This window comes from Peromyscus californicus, unplaced genomic scaffold, assembly GCF_007827085.1.
Source record: "Peromyscus californicus insignis strain IS unplaced genomic scaffold, ASM782708v3 Scaffold_4__1_contigs__length_199733344, whole genome shotgun sequence".
NCBI classification, from domain to species: domain Eukaryota; kingdom Metazoa; phylum Chordata; class Mammalia; order Rodentia; family Cricetidae; genus Peromyscus; species Peromyscus californicus.
Genome location: NW_026294562.1, coordinates 123,740,186 through 123,762,692, shown reverse-complemented (window position 1 = coordinate 123,762,692; position 22,507 = coordinate 123,740,186). Strand labels below are relative to the sequence as shown.

The 22,507-nt window shown below is 44.9% G+C and overlaps 1 protein-coding gene across 6 annotated transcripts in view; it reads right to left on the bottom strand.

The window, feature by feature from the left end:
* The window catches only part of Ntrk3 (neurotrophic receptor tyrosine kinase 3), a 385,084-nt gene that overhangs the window by 70,748 nt on the left and 291,829 nt on the right, over nt 1-22,507 (bottom strand). For all 6 annotated transcript variants that reach the window (XM_052761135.1, XM_052761134.1, XM_052761136.1 and 3 more), the window contains 2 exons: nt 11,273-11,403; nt 1,890-2,062 (listed from right to left, as the gene is read on the bottom strand). In XM_052761135.1, the coding sequence (XP_052617095.1) occupies nt 1,890-2,062; nt 11,273-11,403 (304 nt within the window). The remainder of the gene's footprint in view (nt 1-1,889; nt 2,063-11,272; nt 11,404-22,507) is intronic.

Genomic DNA, 22,507 nt, shown 5'->3' with positions numbered 1-22,507 from the left:
ACCGTGATTCAAAATCAATCCCCCTGCCCTTAAGTGGCCTCTTGCCAAGTAGTCGACCACAATGATAAGACACTATTTTTTTTTGTTTTGTGTTTTCTTTTCTTATGATTTTGTGTTTCTCCTGCCCTAGTCTTTTACTCCTGATTCTCCCCCTTTCTCTCTCCTCTGCTTTGTATCCCTCATCTTTCCTTGGTATAAAGAGATACACTGGAGCTGGTAGCTTTGTTGAGCCCTTCTGGTTGCACTTGGGACTGGAGAATCAGTCGTTCCTCTAGAGAATATGATGTGATGTGAAATGGGGCAGAAGAGTGGAAGTACAAGGTGAGGGAGACTCTGCATACTGAAACAAGGTAGCATCCAGAAGCTCTTGATTTGTAGCTCTTATAATGTAATGATAATAATAGTGACTTTTAGAATAGCCACCATTGATTCAGTACTGTAGCTGCCTGTAAAGCTCATCCAGGCATTATATACACATTGCCGCACAATGCTTCTAACACCAACTCCATGAAGCAGCTATAACTTTATCCATTTATAATTAAGATAAGCCCCCATCTCTCTTATGCTAAGGGCTGAGTTCTCCAGGAATCAATTTCTTTATGAACTTAAGTTCCAGAGACTTAGAGAATCTAGTGGGTTTTCTCAGTATCTCTAGGGCAGTTATTTGGAAACCTGAATCATAAGGAGATATCTGAAGACTCTTGCCAAGTCTGACTCTTCCCTTTCCTTTCTCAAAGTCTGAATGCTGACAAGTAGAATTTACCTAAATACAAAATGTTCTTTCTTTATCAGTCACCTCTGCTTTCTGATGAGTTTATAATTTGATAACTTCACATTCATCATTAAAAAGTATCTGGGTGGGGGATGGGTTGGCTTAAGGCTATAACATACTAATCTCACTTAGCAAGTGAGACACTTAAAAAATTTGCCACATTGGGGTAAGAGAGTAGGTAGCCCTAAAACCAGGGTTGTGAGTCTTAACCTGGGATCCTCACAGGATATATCCCAGGCCTTACTCTTCTTCTCAGGTCATCTGGGAGCCAACAAGAAAAGTATTGGTGTCTCACTGTGGATACAAAAACCTAAGTCCAGCTGGGAAAGAGGCAACATATGAATGAAAGGGTTAAGTCTAGAGGTGTAGCTCTGTTAGTAAAGTACTTGTCTAGCATACATAAAGCTCTGGGTCTCATCCTAAGGACTACATAAACTAGTCACAGGCATACACACCTGGAATCTCAGAACATAGGATAGATAGATAGATAGATAGATAGATAGATAGATAGATAGATAGACAGATAGATGATTTAGATAGATAGATAGATAGATAGATAGATAGATAGATAGATAGATAGATAGATAAAGACAGATAGACAGATAGGCAGATAGAGGTAGATAGATAGATAGATAGATAGATAGATAGATAGATAGATAGATAGATAAAGACAGATAGACAGATAGGCAGATAGAGGTAGATAGATAGATAGATAGATAGATAGATAGATAGATAGATAGATAGATGATTTAGATAGATAGATAGATAGATAGACAGATAGATGATTTAGATAGATAGATAGATAGATAGATAGATAGATAGATAGATAGATAAAGACAGATAGATAGATAAAGACAGATAGACAGATAGGCAGATAGAGGTAGATAGATAGATAGATAGATAGATAGATAGATAGATAGATAGATAGATAGATGATTGATTGAGATAGACAGACAGAGAGGATGGAAAAGAAGGAAGAAGGAAGAGAAGGGCAGTGCTTTTGATTTGCCATCCTTAGACTTGAATTCACAGTAGCAAGTATGACTTCTGGCCACATAGAAAACCCCAAAGGCTCAGTGGGACTAAGGGAGGGGGAAACATGTCCATTCTTGCTTACCTGAGGAACTTGTTAAGGTCTCCATGCTTCATGTATTCAAAGACCATGATGAGTGGATCCCCATCACCACACACCCCATAGAACTTGACAATATGTTCATGCTGCAGGTTAGTGAGCAGCTCAGCCTCCCTCTGGAAATCCTTCCTGGCAGCCAAGGTGGGATCCTTCAGGGCCTGAGAACCATACAACATCAGTTTTTAGCAACCAGAGAACAGAGAGCCATCTTTCTCCAGCTGGTGAAACTTGTTACCACATCCTTCTGGACCACAATGAATATAATCTATTTTAAAACATAAAGGCGAAGCACACTGATGAAGCCCTTTTCATTCAGTATTTTGATTCATATCAAAGAACCCCATATTCCAGGCTCTGGCCAGTGACTTTAACCCATGCTTATCATCCATCCGCAAGCTTCTCTCAGTATGAATGTCAGGGAACAAAGCTATGTGATGGAAGACTTGGATGACTCCTGTTCATGAAGTTCCCTTTAAAGGACAAGTCCCTCTGGTATAGTAAACTGAACAGCACCACCCCAATTGCCTTATCTTTGTAAATCACTACACACTCTAGAAGTCAGGCAATGCCCCGATGCTATCTTTTGGAGTCCTTGTGTCTTAATGGTGAAATAGGCTGCATTGACAGAGGAGAGGTAGCACTTGGCTAATCACTGTGTTCTCCAACCAAAGGTTTAATAGAAGCTCTAGGGGGAAGATAGGGCTGCAGTTGACAGATGGAAGCCTTAGATGCACACAGGACCAGGTCAACAGCGACTAAGTCTCAGTGCAGGATGAGGTGGTGAGCCCATGGGGGCCACTCTACCAAGATGCTGTGACTCTGCCCCACACGGATTGTAAGCCCAAGTGTGACCAAGAGGGAAGTACAGACCTCACCATTTCTTATTCTATAAGACTAATACAGCAAAAAGAGTATACAACACCAAGGTGGGGTTTTCAGCATCAGAAGGGGAGTATGATACCAAAACTAAAGATATCTAGTACATACAAGAGACAGGGAGCAGAGCACTACTGTGATAGCTCACCCTGGTTGTCAACTTGACACATCCAGGAAGAAGGGGACCTCAACTGAAGAATCACTTCCATCAGTTGGCCTGTGGGTGTGTCTGTGTGGCATTTTTCTTAATTATTGATTGATGCTGGAGGGTCCAACCCACTGGGGGTGATGCCATCCCTCGGCAGCTGGTCTTGTAAGGAAAAATAACTGCATGTGAGCTTAGGAGCAAGCCAGCGAGCATCTTCCTCCATGGTCTCTGCTTCAAGCTCTTGCCTTGAAGTTGAGTTCTTGCCCTGGCTTCCATGATTGACTGTCATCGGTAAGATGAATTAAAACCTTTCCTCTACACATTGCTTTTGTTCACGGTGCTTATCACAACTACAAAAAAACCAGTCTAGAACAGCCATCCTAAGGATGGGCAATATTGTCCAAAATGAAGGATGTTGTGTTCAAAGAAAAGACCATCTATGCTAGAGGAGAAGCCTATGCAGGCGTGCCTACACATTTCTGAACCTCCTGTAATTGCCTTAAGGTCACAAGGCAAATGCCCCAAGCCATGAGCACCAGGTAATCAAGAAGTAAGGATAAAACCAGCCAGCTGATCTCAGGTCATTGAGACTCTAAAGTGACTGGAGACTAGCTTGAACTCTCCCTGCTCCATGTCTGGCCTTTCCTGGTGCTTCAGACAAAATGGTCTGCCATGGAAGTGCCACAAGGTCTCCCTAGCCAGAGATCTTCCTATATCTACTGTAGCCCCGAGGGTTGAAATCTGACAGTTTTGGTTTGTTTTTTTTTTTATTCGCAAACTGCAGTGGCATCAGCCTGCAAAGGATGTGCCAAGTATGCCTCTCCAACCTCTCAGTAACCACCACAAATCAGGGATGATGGATGCTTAGCATGAAAAAGCTGTCCATCACTTTAATTCCCCCATTGCACATTTTTGTAGCTGGAGAAACTGAGGCTGAGCCTGTTTGAGAACCGGCCCATGTTCACACAGTGGAAATGATGGGAAGCATAGTAGACCTGAGCAATCCTTTGCTGAGATTCACAGTACCCCAGACTTCAGGAGCAGTGCCTACAGGTCCATCAAAACAAGTGTGGCTTCCTCACCTGAAGCTGCATCCCAATTTCAACCAGCATCACCTTCCCTTCTTTGCAAAATGTAAAAGATTTCAACAGAAAAGTTTTCAATTAAATGACCGACTGAAAAAATACTGAAAGTTACTTTTACCAGACCTAATTCTTTTTTTTTCTTTTGGACAGGGTTTTATGCTACATAGCTGATAATGACCCTGAATTTCTGTTTCCACATCAGAAGTCCTAAGATTGCAACCATGCTCCACCATGCTTGAGCTTATGCGCTGCTGAGGGTCGAACCCAAGGCATTGTGTATGCTAGACAAGAATCCTGCCAAATCAGCCACAACTCCTACTCCCAACACCTATAATTCGATGTGATGATTGCTTCAGCTCTGGGGGAGACTTATGAATATCTGGAATGGCCACCTGATAGCAGAACAAAGACTTGCCAGCCAATGTGTCGTGGGGAAAATAACCTTTTCTGGTGACCCACCTCCCTGCCACAGCCCTGAGCTACAAGGGATAAAACATGGGCACAAGATGACCAAGTATGACTCATTTATTTTCATGAGGAAGAGGCGGGGGAAAAAAAACAGAGAAACCCAGCAAGGGTGGGATGGGAGAGTATGAGGATTTATGTGAACACTGGATTTATGGGAGAGAAAAGTAGATCAGATTTGGGGGCAGCCAAATGGCCTCTCTCCATCTCTTTAAATCATTCTCTCCCACAGCCCCGACATCACTGGCAGCCATGGGATATTTCTGCTCTCAGCCCTTGAGCAGTAGCAGCCCAGGGTCTGTCCCTCAGGCTGGCACCCTGAACTGCAAGGCAGACAGAGTTCCTCCTGAGAGATGGAGCACAATGCAGCCGCTGTTTCCACGGCTTCTACACCCTTTCCCTCTTCCTTCACACTGGGTTTTCCAGCTGGTGGGTCAAACCTGAAGTTCCTATGTAACTGTCAAAGTGAGGGGTGTAGCAACTGGGGGCCAGAAATGTCAGTGGCCACAGTCCCCAGGGATTAATGCAATTGGGACAGAGATGACAGGAGAATAATGGGGAGGGAAACTGGGCCAAAAGCTCTCTGGCCCTGCTCATGGGATTCTATATCCAATACTTCCTTGGTTGCTGGGCAACTGCAAAATGGGTCACCACGAAGTGGCATGGGACAGAGTTGATGCTTATCATAGTCACCAACTGTTGGCACAAGGAAGAGGGTCTTGCCATGGAGCCTGAAGTTGGGGACATTCCTGGCTGGGTGCTTTGTATCATAAGCACAGGAAATGAGAACTGGAAACTAATTCCTTGTCTTCTTTTCCCTTTTGGTGTAAGGGACATTTCCCTTGAGTTCTTGTTCTCCACATGCACCAGCTCCTATGAGAACTCCAGCCCTGAGCAAGGATTTCAGCTGGGCTGTTCACTAGGACAAGGTAAGGCAGGAACAGATGTGCTCAGCAGCCCAAACCCTTCCCGGATAGCTGACATCTTCACGTTGGTCAACAGCTAACTTGCATTTGCCTTTTCTCTGGTAGGGAGAAGCTACTTCAGGGAATGTTATCTTTGAGATTTCATTAATATCTGGAAACCCATTTTATCATGCACACAGGAATACGCACACTCCTAGGTGTCCAAGCATACACTCACATGCATGCACATACAACCAACCAGTTTTAATTGTGAAAATCATTTTATTTTAGTCTCTCAAACACCTCTTGTCACTTCCCCTTGTTGAGATTCACAGAGTGACAGGGGACAAAGATGGGTGGTCACCGCATGAACAGATGCCCCTTTCTCGTATGTCACTCATTTCCCATTGTCTTCAGCATGAAATCCCAACTTCTTAACAGTCATAGACTGAAGATGTCAGCTAGACCCATCTTCTTCCACTTCCTCGTCCCAACTCCATGTCCCCCTCATTAATTGTGCTTCAATCTCACTGGCCTTTCTGTACCCTTGAGCTTGTATCTGCCTCAGGACCTTTTCACTGGATGTCCTCTTGGTCATAAAGACTTCCAATAGAGCTGTAGAGATATAATTAGGCCACTGACTTGGTACTGCCCATCAACTCTGCAGAGCATACTGACTGGTGCCCTGGGACCCTGAACCTTCAACTCTGGTCACCTATAGAGATGCTTATGTCTCCAAGAGGAGTTTACTAGGAATTGACTATGATTATCCACAAATTGATTCATGAGAGTTAAACTTGATCATGTGATCATTGTTAATACAATGAAATATCATAAAAAACAAGTAAGTGTGAGTGGGAAGCAGGCAGTTTCCATAGAGCCCAGGATGAACACTTTGCAAAGATGCGCTAAAGGTAAATGACTAAAACCAATTAGCAGTGGAAGAAAAATCATCTGGAAAATTGAGGAAACAGTAAAAAGCTGAGATTTTAAAAAAGCCCCTTTCCAAGCATGGAGGGAAGGGCAGCAGTGAGACTGTGAGGAATCAGGATCTAGCTCTACCAATAATTCACCAAGAGTCCTGTGGCCGCCTGACAGTGCCAAGAATACCACATGTGTTACCTAACATGAAATGCAAGTCAGTTATAAACAAAAGACTTAAGTGTTAGTGGACTATTTTACAAACACTGCTACAATTTTTAAGATCACTGCTTTGGGTAGGGTTTTGTTTGAGTTCCCTCTTGTCTTTATTTTTAAGATTGTATTTTAATTAAAACCTTTCTCCCTTCCCTTTCTTCCCCCCAAACCCTCCCATATACCCTTCCCCACACTCCTTCAAATCCTGGCCTCTTTTTCATCAACTGCTAGTGTGTGTGTGTGTGTGTGTGTGTGTGTGTGTGTGTGTGTGTGTGTGTGTGTGTGTGTGTGCGCGCACATACCTACATATCCCCAAATACAACTTATTGAGTTCATACTATGTTACTTGTCTGTATGTTTTTAGGGCTGACCGTTTGGCTCTTCTCTGGGGAAGACCACCTCTTCTGCTCCCATCTTGCCTCAGTTGCCTGTAGCTCCTTGAGATCACTCTTTTTTACTGAAGGTGTATTGACTAATGCTAAGTGTGCTTTTCACGCTCTGCTGGTGCTGGGCAATGTCAGGGACATTTTTGTTTGTTACAATGGGAGCTGGCATCTACTGGACAGAGACCAAAATAGGCTGCTAAACACTATACAAGGAAATCAAGAGCTCTTACCAACATTGAATTATCCCATTCTACCAATAGTATGAAAGTTGAGACAACCTCTGTTAAACTTTGCAAATGACAAATAAAATTATATTTACCCCCACCACCACCCCAAAACCCTGAGATTCTCTCCTCAGAATGTTTCACAGATGCTTCCAGTTCTTGCTCCAATTTAAATCACTATAACTGGGAGTCAGGAGCACTCCACACAGATCAAAACAACCCTCCAATCCCAGAGAAATCCAAATACCGAGGCTCAGATGTATTAAAAGAAATATCATGTTAAATCCAAGTTGTGAAAACTGTCAAAACAGGAACTTGAATTGCTGCAGACCAGACCCATATTTATTTTGAAATAAGGACATTTTCCAAGAAAATGGAGAAATAATTGCTTCTTATGAAAACAACAATATATAGGCCAGCAGGATGGCTCAGAGGGAAAAAGCACTTGTCATCAAGCCTGAAGATATGGATTGAATCCCATGGACTCATGTGGTAGAAGAGAATCAACTCCTGAAAGCTGTCCTCTGACTTCCATACATTCAGGTACTGTGTATACACACATGGCAAACAGACATGCAAATAAACGAAGTGTATGATCAGTATACATGTATGTCAGGCATGGTAATGCATACCTATAATCCTAGCACTTGGGAGGCAGAGGCAGGAGGATTACCACAAGTCTGAGATTAGGCTAGGCTACATAGAAGAATCCAGGTCAACTAGGGCTACATAGTAGAATCCCACCTCAAAAGGGGAAAAAGAAAAAGAAAAACCACCAATATAGAGAAAAAAACAAAGATAAATAAGAGAGAAAGCTAAAAGAACAAAAATTAGGAACAATTCGATGTCTTGGAAATAAACCACATGGTCACTAAAGTTAAAAAAAATACTCCACAGACAGAAATATTAAACAGATTAAAGTACAGGAATGCACTGTGTACTGGAAGAGCATTGAGGACCTCTCAGGACAGAACACAGAGTGACAGAGAAAGAGAAAATAGAAGGGAAAATTTTACGTACACACACATATGTGTGTGTGTGTGTGTATGTGTATATATACATATGTATATGTATACATACATATATATGTGCGTGTGTATGTGTATACGTACACATGTATTTGCATACATACATATTTATATATGTGTGCGTATATATTCCACATATTATATATATAATAAGAAAGTGTCTCCCATGTGCCAAACAAGCAGTTTGCTTGGGTGCCAATGCTGTGTGCATGGACTGGGTATTAAACAACTATTTAAAAGTGACGTCACCAGTTTAAAACTCTGAATTGTATTACATGTAATCCCTGACATCTGATGGCGAGAAGAAAACACATTCGGTAGAAATCTGACATTGAGCTTAGAATTTTGACCTTTCCCTAGACTGCTGAATGTGATTCAGTTCTCTCTTAAAATAGAGGATGGCAGCAGTGAGCTATAACTCCCTGTCCTCTATGGGATAACCAAGAAGACAAGCATTGCTCTTTAACATAATGCATGTCTAGGAGATGATGAATGACTATTTGCTTGCTTGCTTATCTATTTATTTATTTATTTATTTATTTGTTTGTTTGTTTGTTTGTTTGTTTGATTCCAGGCAGAATCTCACTACATAGCCCAGGCTAGAATCAAATTCCTAATCCTCTTAAATCAGCCTCTTGAGTACTGGGATTACAGGCCTGTGCTACCTACCACAAATAGCTCTACCTAAATACATTTGCAATTTATGATGAGTATTGAGATGTTGTCCCCCTGCATGCCTAGGAGCATCTGGAGTTTAATGTCTTGCATATACACAGACTATTCTATGTCTTATCCTGTCTTCCATGTATTTTGTAGGTGTTTGCTTGGCTTCCCAGCAGACTGCAAGCCCCTTAAAAACAGGCTGTGTTTGCCATACCCTTGTATATATATTAACTGCTGGGCAAAAAAAAAAAAAATACTTACCAACAGATTGAAAACCCACATCCAATTTTGAGGAAACCTAATCTTGGTCTATGCTTGCCAGTGTCCCCCACAAGTACAGAATTGCCCTGCAGCAACATGAGAACACAAGAGAAAGGCTTGCCAAAGGATGAGACTACAGGAAGGACAGAGAGCAGAGAACTCCCACTCCTGGGTGGTCTTGGAGAATGAGAAGAGAGAGACTCTTCCTAGGGCTGCAGGCTGGGCTAGGCAGCTCCATTGCTTGACAAATGGTGTCAAATTCCAGAGCACTCATAAGCTTCCCCAACCCGTGGGGAGAAGAATACCCTTTGGAAAGGATGCAACCAGAAATACATTGTTTCTGCAACACTCATTCCGGCAAGTGCCTCTCTATGCCAGACACTCTACAAACCTGAGACCCTTGGTTCTCCGTCACTGCTTTATCTCCTGTTGAAAATTCCCAATCTGGTTCCTTTGCTACTTCCCAGACAGACGCTGGGAGAGCCAGTAGATGAGTGTCATTCTACCCGTTAAATGGAACAGAGCAGGGCAGACACAGAGGTTAAGGACAGAATTAGAAACCTCTTCTCCAGCCTTGACCAAGACATTCAAGTTCATTCCAAGAATGTACAGTAACAATAATCATCAGCCCTGCATAGAGCAATGGTCTAGGTACTTATTTTCAAAACAGAGATCAGCTATTGATGCCTGTTTTTGTAAAATATCTGTCTTGGAAAACAGCCCCTCATGCTAGTTCATGTGATGTCTGTGCAGCTTTCCCGCTGCACAGGCAGGGCTGAGAGATGCAGCAGGACACAGCCTCCAACACTTCAATATTTAGATTTAGTCTCTGGTCCTTTAAAGGAAAAAATGTTGGTAAACTTTATAGTAAATAAAAGCTCGATGGGTCATATATGATGTGCCTAATACATTGGTGTTGTCAGCATCAGGAATAAACAGCTATTAAAAAAAAATTACTGCTCTTTGTTGAGCATTTACTTAGTCATCAGTATTTGGTGGAGATATTATTACTCCTATCATTCAGAGTGGAAAATTAAAGTCCACCTTACGTTCTGCCCAAGGCCATGTAGTTGATTGGTGAAAGATTTGGGATTTGTATCCAAGCTCTCACTCTGACGCCCATGCCAGATGGTCCTCTGAACTACATTGTCTGTATCTGTCAGATGGTTCACCCTCTATGGCCAGAGACAACCTACAGATAGACACCAATGACTGTAGATGCAGAGATCCAAAAGTCAAAGAAGCATAAATTGCCTTCATGATGGAGTTTCTATTAGGCTTATTTAGCACTAAAGATGGGGTCATTCTGAGATCCCAATGAGTGTCCTTCTCTGTGGCCACGTCTCTCATTCCCATCTCGACGGTCATCTGTCATTCTGGAACAGCATAAAAACTCCACTATGGCCTCAGAACATGCTGAGCACATGAAAGGAGGCCACTTCATTCTCCTGACTCTATAGTATGGTTCCAGGCCTCAGGGAGTCCATCTGGCCACTTGTTTGGTGAACATATCAAGACCTGTCAAGCACTAATCTGCAGAGAGAAGGCCTTCTGCTGAACCAGGCTGGAGGAGGGCAAGGGTGGGAACAAAGCTCCTTCCACACTTCTCTGGCAATCCATCCGCAGCTGCAAACCTGCCTGGAGCCTCAGTGGCACACAGTCCTGGGGCTAAAGGTCCTTCTGTAACTGAAGTTGCCTTCTGCATGAATTCTTGGGGTCTACGCTCAGATGTCGTAACAGGAATTTTAGAATGTATCCCCCCCACCTCACCCACAAGTTCCAGGTGCTAATTCTGTGACCACCCCAACCCTATCTCCCTCTAATCTCTGTGATGTCTAGTATCTTTGAAATGGGACTCCTCTAACTCATCAGACAGCCCCTTCCATCCAGCTCTGCTCCAGACACCTGGCCAAATATCTGTCTAGGGCAAATGGCATATGATCACTCACTGGAGAGAGTGACCCAAAGATCCTCATTCAGTCAGAGCCTTTCACAGGCAGAAGTTGTCCCAATTACATACTGCAGTTCTAAAACCAAAGTCATGTTTAGTCTATTGGAAGCTTCACTGACTCTGGACCAAGGGTCCCTAATGGGGTCTGAGACCAGTTCAACGCCACCTTCTCCATGGCCCTCCACCTCACAGGACCACCACCAGCCCTGTCCTAGTTGCCCATGTGCCCCAGGATTTACCTTCACTGCCACGAGCATCTTGTCTTTGGTGGGGCTTAGATTGTAACACTCAGCCAGGAAGACCTTTCCAAAAGCTCCCTCACCCAGTTCTCTCTTCAACACGATGTCTCTCCTCTTGATGTGCTGGACATCTGTAGAAGCATCACAAAGGGGACAGACAGTCAGGCTCTGTCATCCATCAGGACAGCAGGAATCTAGAGTGGTTCTGAGTTCACAATGGGAAGAGCCAAATGTTCACATCCCAGTTTGGGCATAGAGATTGTCATTTCTTTATGGGTGAAGTCTGACATGGAATTAAACCATGGCTCTCTGCTAGACTGGCTGCTGACTACTCTACACCTCAGCTTTCTGAGATGAGGACCAGAGCTAATGGACATGAATCAGTGATGTTACTGAATGCAGGCTGCTTCTACCTCCTGCGATACTGCACATGAACTGGGGCACCTTGGCAAGACACAGGTTCTGATTCAGTGGGCCTGTGAATCTGCATCACTAGCAAGTCCCTAAGTGATGCCAGTGAGCTGCTGGCAGCTCTTTAAACACCAAGGTTGCCAGGATGGTGTTGAGAATCAGATGTGAATCCTGACTCCATGTCATCCTCTCTGCTTTCAGTTTGGGAAAGCTATTTAATCCCAGTGACTATAATTCCTCATTTGTAAAATGGGGTTAACAAGAATACCTCTCTCACTGAAGCCTTGTGATGAAATGAGATAATCCAGATTAAGAGGTTGGCTCAGTGCCTGGGAGAAACTTAGAAACATGTGCTCAACACACACACACACACACACACACACACACACACACACACACACACATACAAATATGCACACACATACAAATACATACATACACACAAACATAAGTACACCCACACATATGAACATACACACATATACATAGCCACATATACACACAGGTATATGCACATACACATGCACACCCACACATATGAACACACACAAACATGCATACACATATATGTACATACATGCATATACTCACATGCACAGATACACACATGCATGTACACATATACAAACACACACACATACACACATATACACATACATATGCACACATACACACCTACACACACACAGCCCAACAGCACATTGTTCAGGATAGAAAACACTCATAGGTAGCTAAAATTATTTCAGGAAAATCTCTAGTTGGCCAGTATTGCTCCTCCGAGAGAAAGTAAACCAATGAGATCACAAATGGCAACTTCAAAAACAGCCTTAGAACTGGGGTCTGTGCAAAGGGAAGAGTTGCCAGTGGTTCTGCTAATTTAGCAACCTAATTAAAGTGTATCTGCCAGGAGAGAGCAGAGCCATGACCTCAGCCCTCCCACCTCTTTGGAAAGAATGCTCCTAAGGAATTGTCCAGGCAGGGGGCTGGTGATGAAAGGAGTGAGGTGGAGATTACTCGCCGACCTTTACATGAATTGTTCAATAGGTAAAGCCCATTAAATACCTGTATCAACATTATGAAGCACGTCACCGAGCCCGCAAAGAAGATCCTCGCCAATGACCTTGTTGAGCAGTGAAAGCTGAAGGTGGAAGAACCATGGCAGACTGTCCCCACAGTGAGGAGCCACGTGACAGTGACAGGCGCATGGCTCAAAAGCTGGGCCTAGTGCCTTGGTAGGTTTGGGTACTGCTTTTCCCTATCAGAGTTCAATATTTCATGGGGTCTAGAGTGGCCTGCCCCTGTTTCCTTCCCCCTTACAGGCAGTCTTCAACAACAGATAGACGAAAATTGTTTCCTCAGCTGGAGAGATGGCTCAGCTACTCAAAGCTCTTCCTTGCTATGCCTCCCTGTCTGTATCTTGTAGCCTTATGGTGTATTTTTGGCCTTGGGGGTTAAGGCTAAAAAGTATCACTGGGAAAAATGGGAAGTCAAGGTTTCTGTTTGGAAGTCCTCTTCTCACCACTGCCCAGGCATCTCCAGGTGACTAGTGATGACACATGGAGCCCTGCAAGGCTAGAGAGTGAAGATGTGTCCTGGTTAGACAACTCTCCAGCCTGTGGCCAGGTCTCACATTTCTCATCTATAAAATGGGTCTATTCCTGCAGCTGGATGTTTAAGTCTATAAACTTTTGTATTGTGGAATTCTGTCCTCTATGGAGCACATGACTATTGTGATCTTGAAATCACTGTGACTGTGACTCACAACATCAGTCTATTGGACTAAGGAGACATCTCAGTGCATAAAGCACTCGCTGGGCAAGCCAGGCCAGTTGTGGTAGCTGTATACTTCATCTTAAGTTCCTGTGATGAGACTGGGAGCAGACAGAGTATCCCTGGAAGCCTGTGGGCAAATAATCCTGGTATATGCAATAGCAAAACAAGAGGCCTGTTCTCAAACAAAGAAAGTAGGGACCAAGACAAAGACTGTCCACTGACCTATACACATACACACTCATATCATGTGCACGTGCATATGCATGCATGCACACACACACACACACACACACACACACACACACACACACACACACACAAAGAGAGAGAGAGAGAGGGAGAGAGAGAGAGAGAGCAGCCTTATTATTATACCCTTACAGAGGGCTTAGGGACATCATCAGACTCTCACCTGAGATTTCAGCCATTCTCTCCTCTCTGCTCCTACTCTAGCCACACATAATCCTTGCAGCTCCACATGGTCACTGAAGGTGCTAACGTGTACAGCATGTAGTAGGCTACCTGAGAGAGAACTCCGTTGATACAGTTTTTGACTCATGCTGAGGTAGGAGTTTGCAGTGATACAGCTGGTTTTGAGTCATTCATATTCCTGTAACTCTGATAGTCATTTGTTTGCCAAGTTGGACTCAGTGTGTTATCTTTATCCTACCTTAGGTGAACAAATGTTTGTTGGTCCATCTCTCTCCAGGAAAGTAATACAATAAATGAATTCTAAGTTGTAAATAAGGTAAAATATCATTTTCATCATGGCTAGTATTATTTTAGAAGAAGATGAAATGAAAGCCTAGCCCAGTCTCCCCCAGGTGATGAGGTCAGCGTGACATCCAGAATGTAAAGATGTGCCAGAGTAGCTAGCCATTTGAGGAAAAGTTGAGTATGTGCTCAGATCCCGATCCCAACCTCCTTCTCACTTACCAGTGGGCAGTCCCCTCAAAATCATCCAGAGAGTTTGTTAAGAACAGATTGCTGGGCTTCTAACCCAGAGATTACCACTCAGCGCATCCATCTTGAGGCTTGAGAATGGGCATCTCTAAGTTCCCAGATGATGTTGACATTGCTGATCCAGGAGGCACACGCTGAGGACCACTGGAACACGGTGTGTTTTGTGCAGTGAGGAGTTAGCTAACTGAGAAAGCAGCTGCCTGCTCACGTTGGACTTAACAAGCACCATGCCTACCAACAGGTAAATCACACCTCATCTCCAGAAGACCAGGAGAAGGTCATGGGTCTTGGATTTGCTTCTAAGCCCCTCTTGCCCTTGCAAGCTATATGGCTTAGGCTGAGTCAACTGTTTGAAGAGACTGAGCTGCTTACCTATGCTCTGGAGACCAAGCCTCTCTGGCTTTCCTGTGTTTTAGAAACCCCTCCACAAAGGCAAAGCAACACTAAATGTTCAGTGGTCGCTGAGTTCAGCTCTGAGCTAGTTCTCCTCAGGACTTCCTGCTCTCAGCAATACTGGGTACAAAATGAGAATTGGGGAGCTTTAAAAAGAGCTGGACTCCCCCCTTCAGCTGCTATGCCTGGGTCATGTCTGAAAGCCCTTATTTCCCCCCTCCCTCCCTAGGCAGCAAGAGTCCAGGGCTCTGAAAGACTCAGGGGCTCCAAGTGGGAGTATCATTCCGGAATGGCTTTCTACCTTTGTGTTGAGAGCCTAGCATCTTTTGAAGACTTCCTGCTGGTGGTGATGTGAGCATGGCAGCTGAGGGCTTTGAACCAGGCAGGGGGCAGGTGAACACATTGTGAGAAATTCACTCTCCTACTCTCCCCAGGAACATGGACAAGGCAGGCTAGAGCCTACCACAGGCCAAAGTATTTTGGTTAAACATGCAAATGAATCCTTTTAGGGACAAGAAAATGCCCAATGGCTCAAAATAAAGTCTCCTTGTTTCATCCTCTTGTCTTCATAGTAAAGGGAATTTAAGATCAGTACGTGTGTTTATCCAGGGTCAAGTGGTAAGAGCTAGGATGGGGAGAAGGAGCCAGAAATAAAAGTACATTTCATCCTACCCCAAATCCTCCTCCAATAAAGAATGAATTCCTGGCTGTGGGGACAAGAAGCCCCACAAGGTGAATGGGGAACTTTGGCAGAGAGACACTGAATAGAAGCCAAATGCATGGCATAAATCCCTTCCATGTGGACGCTCCCATGTACCGAGGAGGCTGGACTCCAAAATGCAGTCTCAGCTGTTCTTTCCCTGAATTCACAAATGGAGAAATAAAGCAAAGGGAATGTGCACGTGGCCAGTCCTACCAGGTGGGCAGTGTTCGTTCTCCTAAGGATCTGAGAGTCACTGCACTCCTTTCACAGAAAAAATGAAGATTTGTGATACCCTTCAGAATTCAGAGATAAACCATGGCCAAGAAAAACCTTTCCGTGTGGGGATTCCTGAGCCTCTGTTCTTTCCTCTCCATCAAGCAGCCCTTCCTTACTTTGTCCTTAGTCTACAGTCACCAAAAGGGTCCTGTCCAAATGTTAACCCTCCTCTATGCACTCTATCTCCCACATTGCTCATCCTGGGCCTCTTTTACAACATTGTCCCAATGGCAGGACCAGGAGCCTCCCGCTGGACACTATTCAGAACCCACCAAGCTCTAGGAGGTGTATGGATGGGGGAGAGTGTGGAATTGAGGGACCCCAAGGATTGACTTGGAGTGAACTGTTTTGTTTCTGACATCTACATTTCTATTTGGGCCCCTTCTCTGCTTATTCTTAGTTCCCGTCATGCTGCTCAGAGCTATGGCTGGTGAAGTCATCTGACCCACAAGCCAAAAAAGGTGATCGCGTCTCCTAAGAGAAGGTATCAGTCTCCTTACTGCCTGGCTGGCTGGACTGGCAGCATCCAGGTCATGAAGATCAGGCTTTGGGATGCTAGGAGGAAAAGACAGGGAAATGTGTAGATGGGATGTGGGGGGAAATGTCCTATTTCCGTTAAGTAAGGGCTGGTGAGGGACTAGGGGCTGGTACATAATGGAGAAGGGTCTCGGGAAATGTAAACGGTGACTAGGACCTTCTGCCAAGGCTCATCTCAAACTCCTCTTCACCAGAGAGCCCCTGGTGGGATTCCCCCAGAAGCCACTTGTAGATCCCCTTGTTCCCACAGGGCAAGTGACCCTTCTGACACCAATGTGGAGTCTGTATTTCATTTGCTGCTTCCAGAATACTCCCTCTGCAATAGGGACCTGAGTCACCGTTCCATGTGTGAGACTCACCTTTATAGTTCCATGTGTGAGACTCATCTCCCAGATCTATAGCAAGCTTGGCCTCAAGCACTCAGGTCCCTGAGAGGCCAGTGGGTAGGCTGACTTTCTTGGTTGTCTGTTTGCTTAGGCTGCTTCATCCAAGACTGGGGGGTGATGGTATTGAGAGAGACTTTTCTGAAATTCCTGCTGTGACTTACCTAGCTACTTACTCGGGATGATCTGATGTGGCTGAACCCAGAGAGACTAATAAGAGAAAATGTCACATCTCTGTTCACACAGACAGGGGAGCCAGAAACTGCTCAGCTCTGTAGCCCAGGGATGAAGAAAGATCAAAACCCACTAAAATTATCACACTACTCCAAGAATGAAGATTCTTGGGGAAAAAACAAATGGATAAACAGGTCTCTACTGGAATCCTGGCTGTCATTTTCCTAGCTGTGTTCTCTCTCCAAGCCTCCAGTTCTTCATCTGTAAATTGGTTACATGGGCAGTAACTTTGCAGAACAATTAAGAAAACTGACTTTAGATATTAGGCCTGGAGAGACGGCTCATACCCGAGCTCCATTCCCAGGACATACTTGGAGAAAGCTGGCTGTGGCAATACACACATGTGCTCCTGGTGCTGGGGAGGCTGAAGCAGGAGGATCCCTGGAGCTTACTATCCAGCCAACACAGCCTGCCCAGGGAGTTCTAGGTCAATGAGAAACTCCATCTCAAAAAGTAGGGGTCACCTGAAGAATGATGCCCAGTGATGCCTCCAGCCTCCATACATGTGCCCACACATAGACACATATAAAAAGTTTCTTGAGATGACAGAGTTAGTAGAAAACATGAACTGTAATTGACATTTAGCACGTGTGTGGTTCTGTGTCTTTCTGTGAGACCCACATCTCCTAAAAGCTCAGTCTATGTGCAAACAAAGCAACGGGTTCGAAAAAAAAATTGAAGGAAGGATGATAATTATCGTCCTCTGGAAACAAAACGGCTTGCGGTTGCTCAGGGGTGGCAGGCACTGACTCAGGGTCACCGCCAGTCTGCCCCAGCCTGCCACCACAACATTTAGCCTCCTCTTCATTGGAGTCAAAAATAGTTTGTGGGAGGAGGTTGGCCAGACAATGGAATAAAGACATCAAAAGGCAGAGACAGCCGCCCTCCTCAAGACGGGCGTTTATCAGAGGAGATACACCAGATCCTCAGGTTCGGTGACTCTGAATTATGGCGATCCTGACTGCCGCATGTGGAGCTACAAACTCAGACCCCTCAAAGGAGCATGCTCCTTAATTCACACACAGAAGACCTTCAGCTGTTATTGTTCGCAGGGACATATGCATGATCCATCCCTGAACCCTGGAGTATAAGAGGCTCATAAACAGCCTCCAGTCCCAATACAGCCATAAGGGTTGGCCCCCTTTAACACACACAGTTCTCAACTGGTTCCTGGCATTATTGCCAAGGCCTCTTGGACCTTTCTCTCATGGACCCTATTCTACACTGTGCTTGCCTCTTGTTACTTTGTGGCATTCCTTATTCCCTTATTAATAGTAAAAATAGCTCCCATTGATTGAGCACCTATCCGTGCAAGACTAAGTAAGCACTTACATGTGCCTCTCCATCTATCTTTATAAGGCTCTAAAGTGAAATACAGCCTGTTGCTCTTCTGGTACTCCAGAAGAGGGAGCTGAGGCCTGCCCAAGACCCCTTAGCTATCAGAGGTGGTCTGTCAAACTGCAAAGTCTGGTACAGTAATGCCCCCTATCCACAAAGGAGAAATTGCAAGAGCCCCTGTGGAAATGTGAAACTAGTTTTCTCCTGTACATGCACAGATATGATTAAGTCTAATCTATAATATATAGATTATATATAATAATATATATGATACTCATGATATAATAATTATAATAGCATACAGTGATAAGAGTTAGCCAATGTGGTATACTGAGAGAGTCAAGACTAATAGTAATCCTTTCAGATTGCAGTTACCTGTGTGTAACTGAAACCATAGATAACAAAGCTGTGGGAAAGGGGGAGAATGTGTGAGCAGACAATTGCCATTCTTCAGCCACATCAGGCCCCATTCTCGACAGAGAAAGGCTCTCTGCTCTGAGCTGGCATCACTACATAGACAAGGGTGATGGCATCCATAAAGACATAGAGACTTTGTCTCTGCCAGCTTGGTGCCCACACCTGAGCTCGTGTCTCAAGAGAACTGCACTGGGGGCCCCCACTTTAGGACTCCACTGAGGAGCAGAGAGGGGCCAGACCCCAGGGTTGCTGTGCACTTGAAGAACAGGGGAGATTCTTGACAGGAGAGAGGAGACAAGGGAACAGGGAGAGGAAGGAAGGCTCTCTGAGAAGAGTGTGCTTTCTTAGCACTAACCAGACCCTAGGCTCTCAGGCTGCCCAAAAGGCTCAGAAGAAAACATTAATTCACTATCACACATTTAATTACACATGAAATGGAATGTCTTTAAGCAGGAAAGAATAACATTCGCGGAGCTCCAACTGTGGGTTTTAGAAGCGGCAGAAGGAAGAGGGCCAGCTCTAAATCACGGAGGGGCAGCACTCTGCCAGGAGGGCAGGAGCCCGGCCTTTACCACGGCAGGCATGTCTGCTGCTGCCGGCACAGGTCTGCCCCCACCTTCCTTCCGGCCCTCTGGCTGTGTCTCTCTGGGGACTAAGAGATGTTCCTGGTGATCTTATATACGAGCATCTCCCTGGCTAATGGCAGACTTCATGCTATGGTCTGCAGCTAACCCAGCCATCTCTTCCTAGACAGACACAAGGGCACAGCATGGTGGAACTGTTCAAATAACAATTGTTGCAAGGCAGTCCCTGAATGGTTTCCACTCTCAGAGTAAGGTCTCTGGAGGGAATGGCAAGGACCTTTGTAGAACACACTTCTAAGGCTGGAAAGCTGAGAGGAGAACTCTGTAGAATCTTTTAAAATGACTAAGCAAATGAGCTAACAGTCATATGGGGATGGGGATATGGGGCCACTGAACACCAGTACCATCCATTGCTGTTGCTGCCCTAAGGAAACATTGACTCAGTACTGTTTATCTAAGAACGCAGATCCTCCTGCTGTCAGCCTACAGCCCGTCCTAGCATCTCCTCTCCAGAGGCCTGAGCTTCCTTCACAGCTTTGCAGTTGGATGCCTTTGCAAAGCATCCCCAAAACATTCAAGTCAAGAGGCCACTGTCATATGTTACTGGAAGCCATCAGTTAAGCATAGCACAGAGCCCAGTATACACAAGGAACTCACTAAATATTTGATGAGCAAATGAATAAATTAAAGTCCCATCTGAAGCATGGATGTAAGCAGGGAGAACACTACAAAGAGAAACGAAGAAGGGAAGTTGGGGGAGTAGTTAAAAGGAATGAATGAGGATGGGAAGGGATCCAGCAAGTCCCAGAGAGCAGACTTATTTATGTCCTGACTCCCAGGCTTGCCTGAAGAATAAAGATTCTGTTGAACCAGGACAGGTGTGAGAATCACCTCTGAACACCTCAGACTTCCAAACCAAGAGCTTCTGTGGTCTGGTCTGCTGAGGAGCGGGGAACATAGGTCATGCCCAAGGGTACGTGTACACCCTGAAACTAGAGGTAGTAATATAGGACATGAAGACCATGTGTTCCCACCAAGATGAATGCATACACAAGACACCCTGCTGTTTCTGGACTCAGTGAAGAGAGAGGATCAGAAGGGGACTGTCTGTTCTGGGGCAATTTCCAGCTCACGTCTCCTGATACAAGTTCAGCAAGGGAGGCTGAAGTTCAGATGTGTCCCTGTTCCCAGGTGCTATCCTCCGAACTCCGCTTGTGTGAGGACAACCATCCACTGACACTGTGGCTCCTTCCATCACCTCTCTAACCACACCACACCTGCCCTTGCACACCCACATCCCTGTCGGCTTGGTGTGTTGACCCTTCTTGGGGCAAGAACGCCTCTGGCTCTCATTAAGCACTGGCGGCTGGAGCCAAGAGTAAAGAGCAAAGGAAGTCCCCAAGGAAAGCCATCTGGAATTGAGAAGCTAGGTGCTGAAAGATGAAGCTCAGGCTCTAGCTAGGAATCTGTCTCTCCGACGACTTACCCAGCTCCTTACATCCTCCCCCTTCTAGCCTGGATAGCTCCTTTCCAATGAGATGATGACAAGCCCTTATTCAAGGGGACCATGCCACCCTGCCATTTCCCAGAGACTCCTCTGCTCCAGCAGCTGCCCAGAGATACTGCCTCAGTCCCATCCCCCTTTAAGGCAGCAAACTCCACCCTAAAAGTCTTTCCTGTGAGGTCCTGTTCTCACAAGCAACCACAGGGCAAAATTATTTCATAGTCATTTCTTCCTGCTCTAGAGTATTGGACCAAGATCTAGACTTCTGGGCACCTGGAGCCTTGATTTCCAAACAAGAAATCTTGTGGTCAGGACAAACTAAAGAAGGGCAGACCAGAGGACCACAAGCATCCATTTCTGGGATCCACCATTGCCTTTTTATAGCTATTAACTTCCTTGGATCTGGGAGCAAATGGAGTCCCTTCACAGGAAGGAGAGGAAATAGTGTTATGAGACCTATCTCAGTAGGCAACAATATATCCCAATATAGAATACCAAGCATAAAAATGAGGAAGGGACAGGACTAAACATCGTGTTAGAGTAAGGGAAGTGGCAAAGGACGTGTCTTTGGGATGAGGTAGCACTGTGTAGAACTTCACTAGACAATGCATCCATTGTATAGTGCATCTTCAGCCTGAATGTTTTCATGGGTGACATTAAGCAAATCTCCATCTCAAGGAATTGCCGTGAGAAGTCAGTGAGATTACGTGTACACAGTGAAGCAACTGAAATGTACTGAGTGAGAAAATAGACCAGTTTGTTCTTCCCTCTTCCCCTCGGCTTAGCCTTTCAATGGTCCTCCCTGATGATGGTACCTGTCTCAGTCTCAGATTCCTCCCCTAGAAAACAGAAGTAATAATAATAGCAATAATGCTTCCCCTACACAAAGTTGTGGTATCTTTAAATGAGATAAGAAAAAGGTGCACACAGAGGTGCCCGGCAGATCTTAGTCTATAGCATCAAGTCCTTTGAGCTAATCTTTAGTTTTAATTTAAATTGTAAGATTATTTTGGCTTTTGGGGTATAATCTCCTTTGTAGTTCATGCTGCCATGGAAGCCAAGCTCCTTTTGATTCCATTTCCTGAGCTCTGGGATGACAGGTGACCACTGCCATGCCCAACACAGCATAGTTTTTAATGGACAGTTTCAAAACTCTGATAACCTGGACCCAAATCCTTAGACTGTTTCTTTATAGCCCCCTACAGAATGTAGGAATAGGTCCACAGATACCAACTCTAGTCATCCCTGGTGACTGGCAGCCCACACACTTCTCTGTCTGGGGAGCCCACCCCCACTTCCAGTAGCAAACATCCACCCATTCCCCTAGGGCGATGTTTTCCTCCTGACACATTCTCTTGATTTTCTTTGTTTTTGAAAAGATCCTCTGCCACCTCTAGAATGTCTGTCTTTAACACCAAATGAGGTGGCGTAGACCCATCTTTATCTAGTTTGGCTTCTCTTATGTAAGACCAACTCAAGGACCGCTGGAGAAAGAAGCTCCAAACATCCTTGCTGTGTAATGAAGAGAAACCTCAGCCAAGATGAGCTTCACTTCGGATGTGATTTCACTGAGTTCTTTGGGAGGGATGGGAGTTCCGGCCACTGATGGGCACAGGCCTGGTCTGTATAACGCCCATTGACCCCTTTCCAGAAGAAAATTGCAAGGCTAAAGAAATCTGCTCACTTTTGCTTTCCCCCCTGAACTGTGAACTTAATGACAGG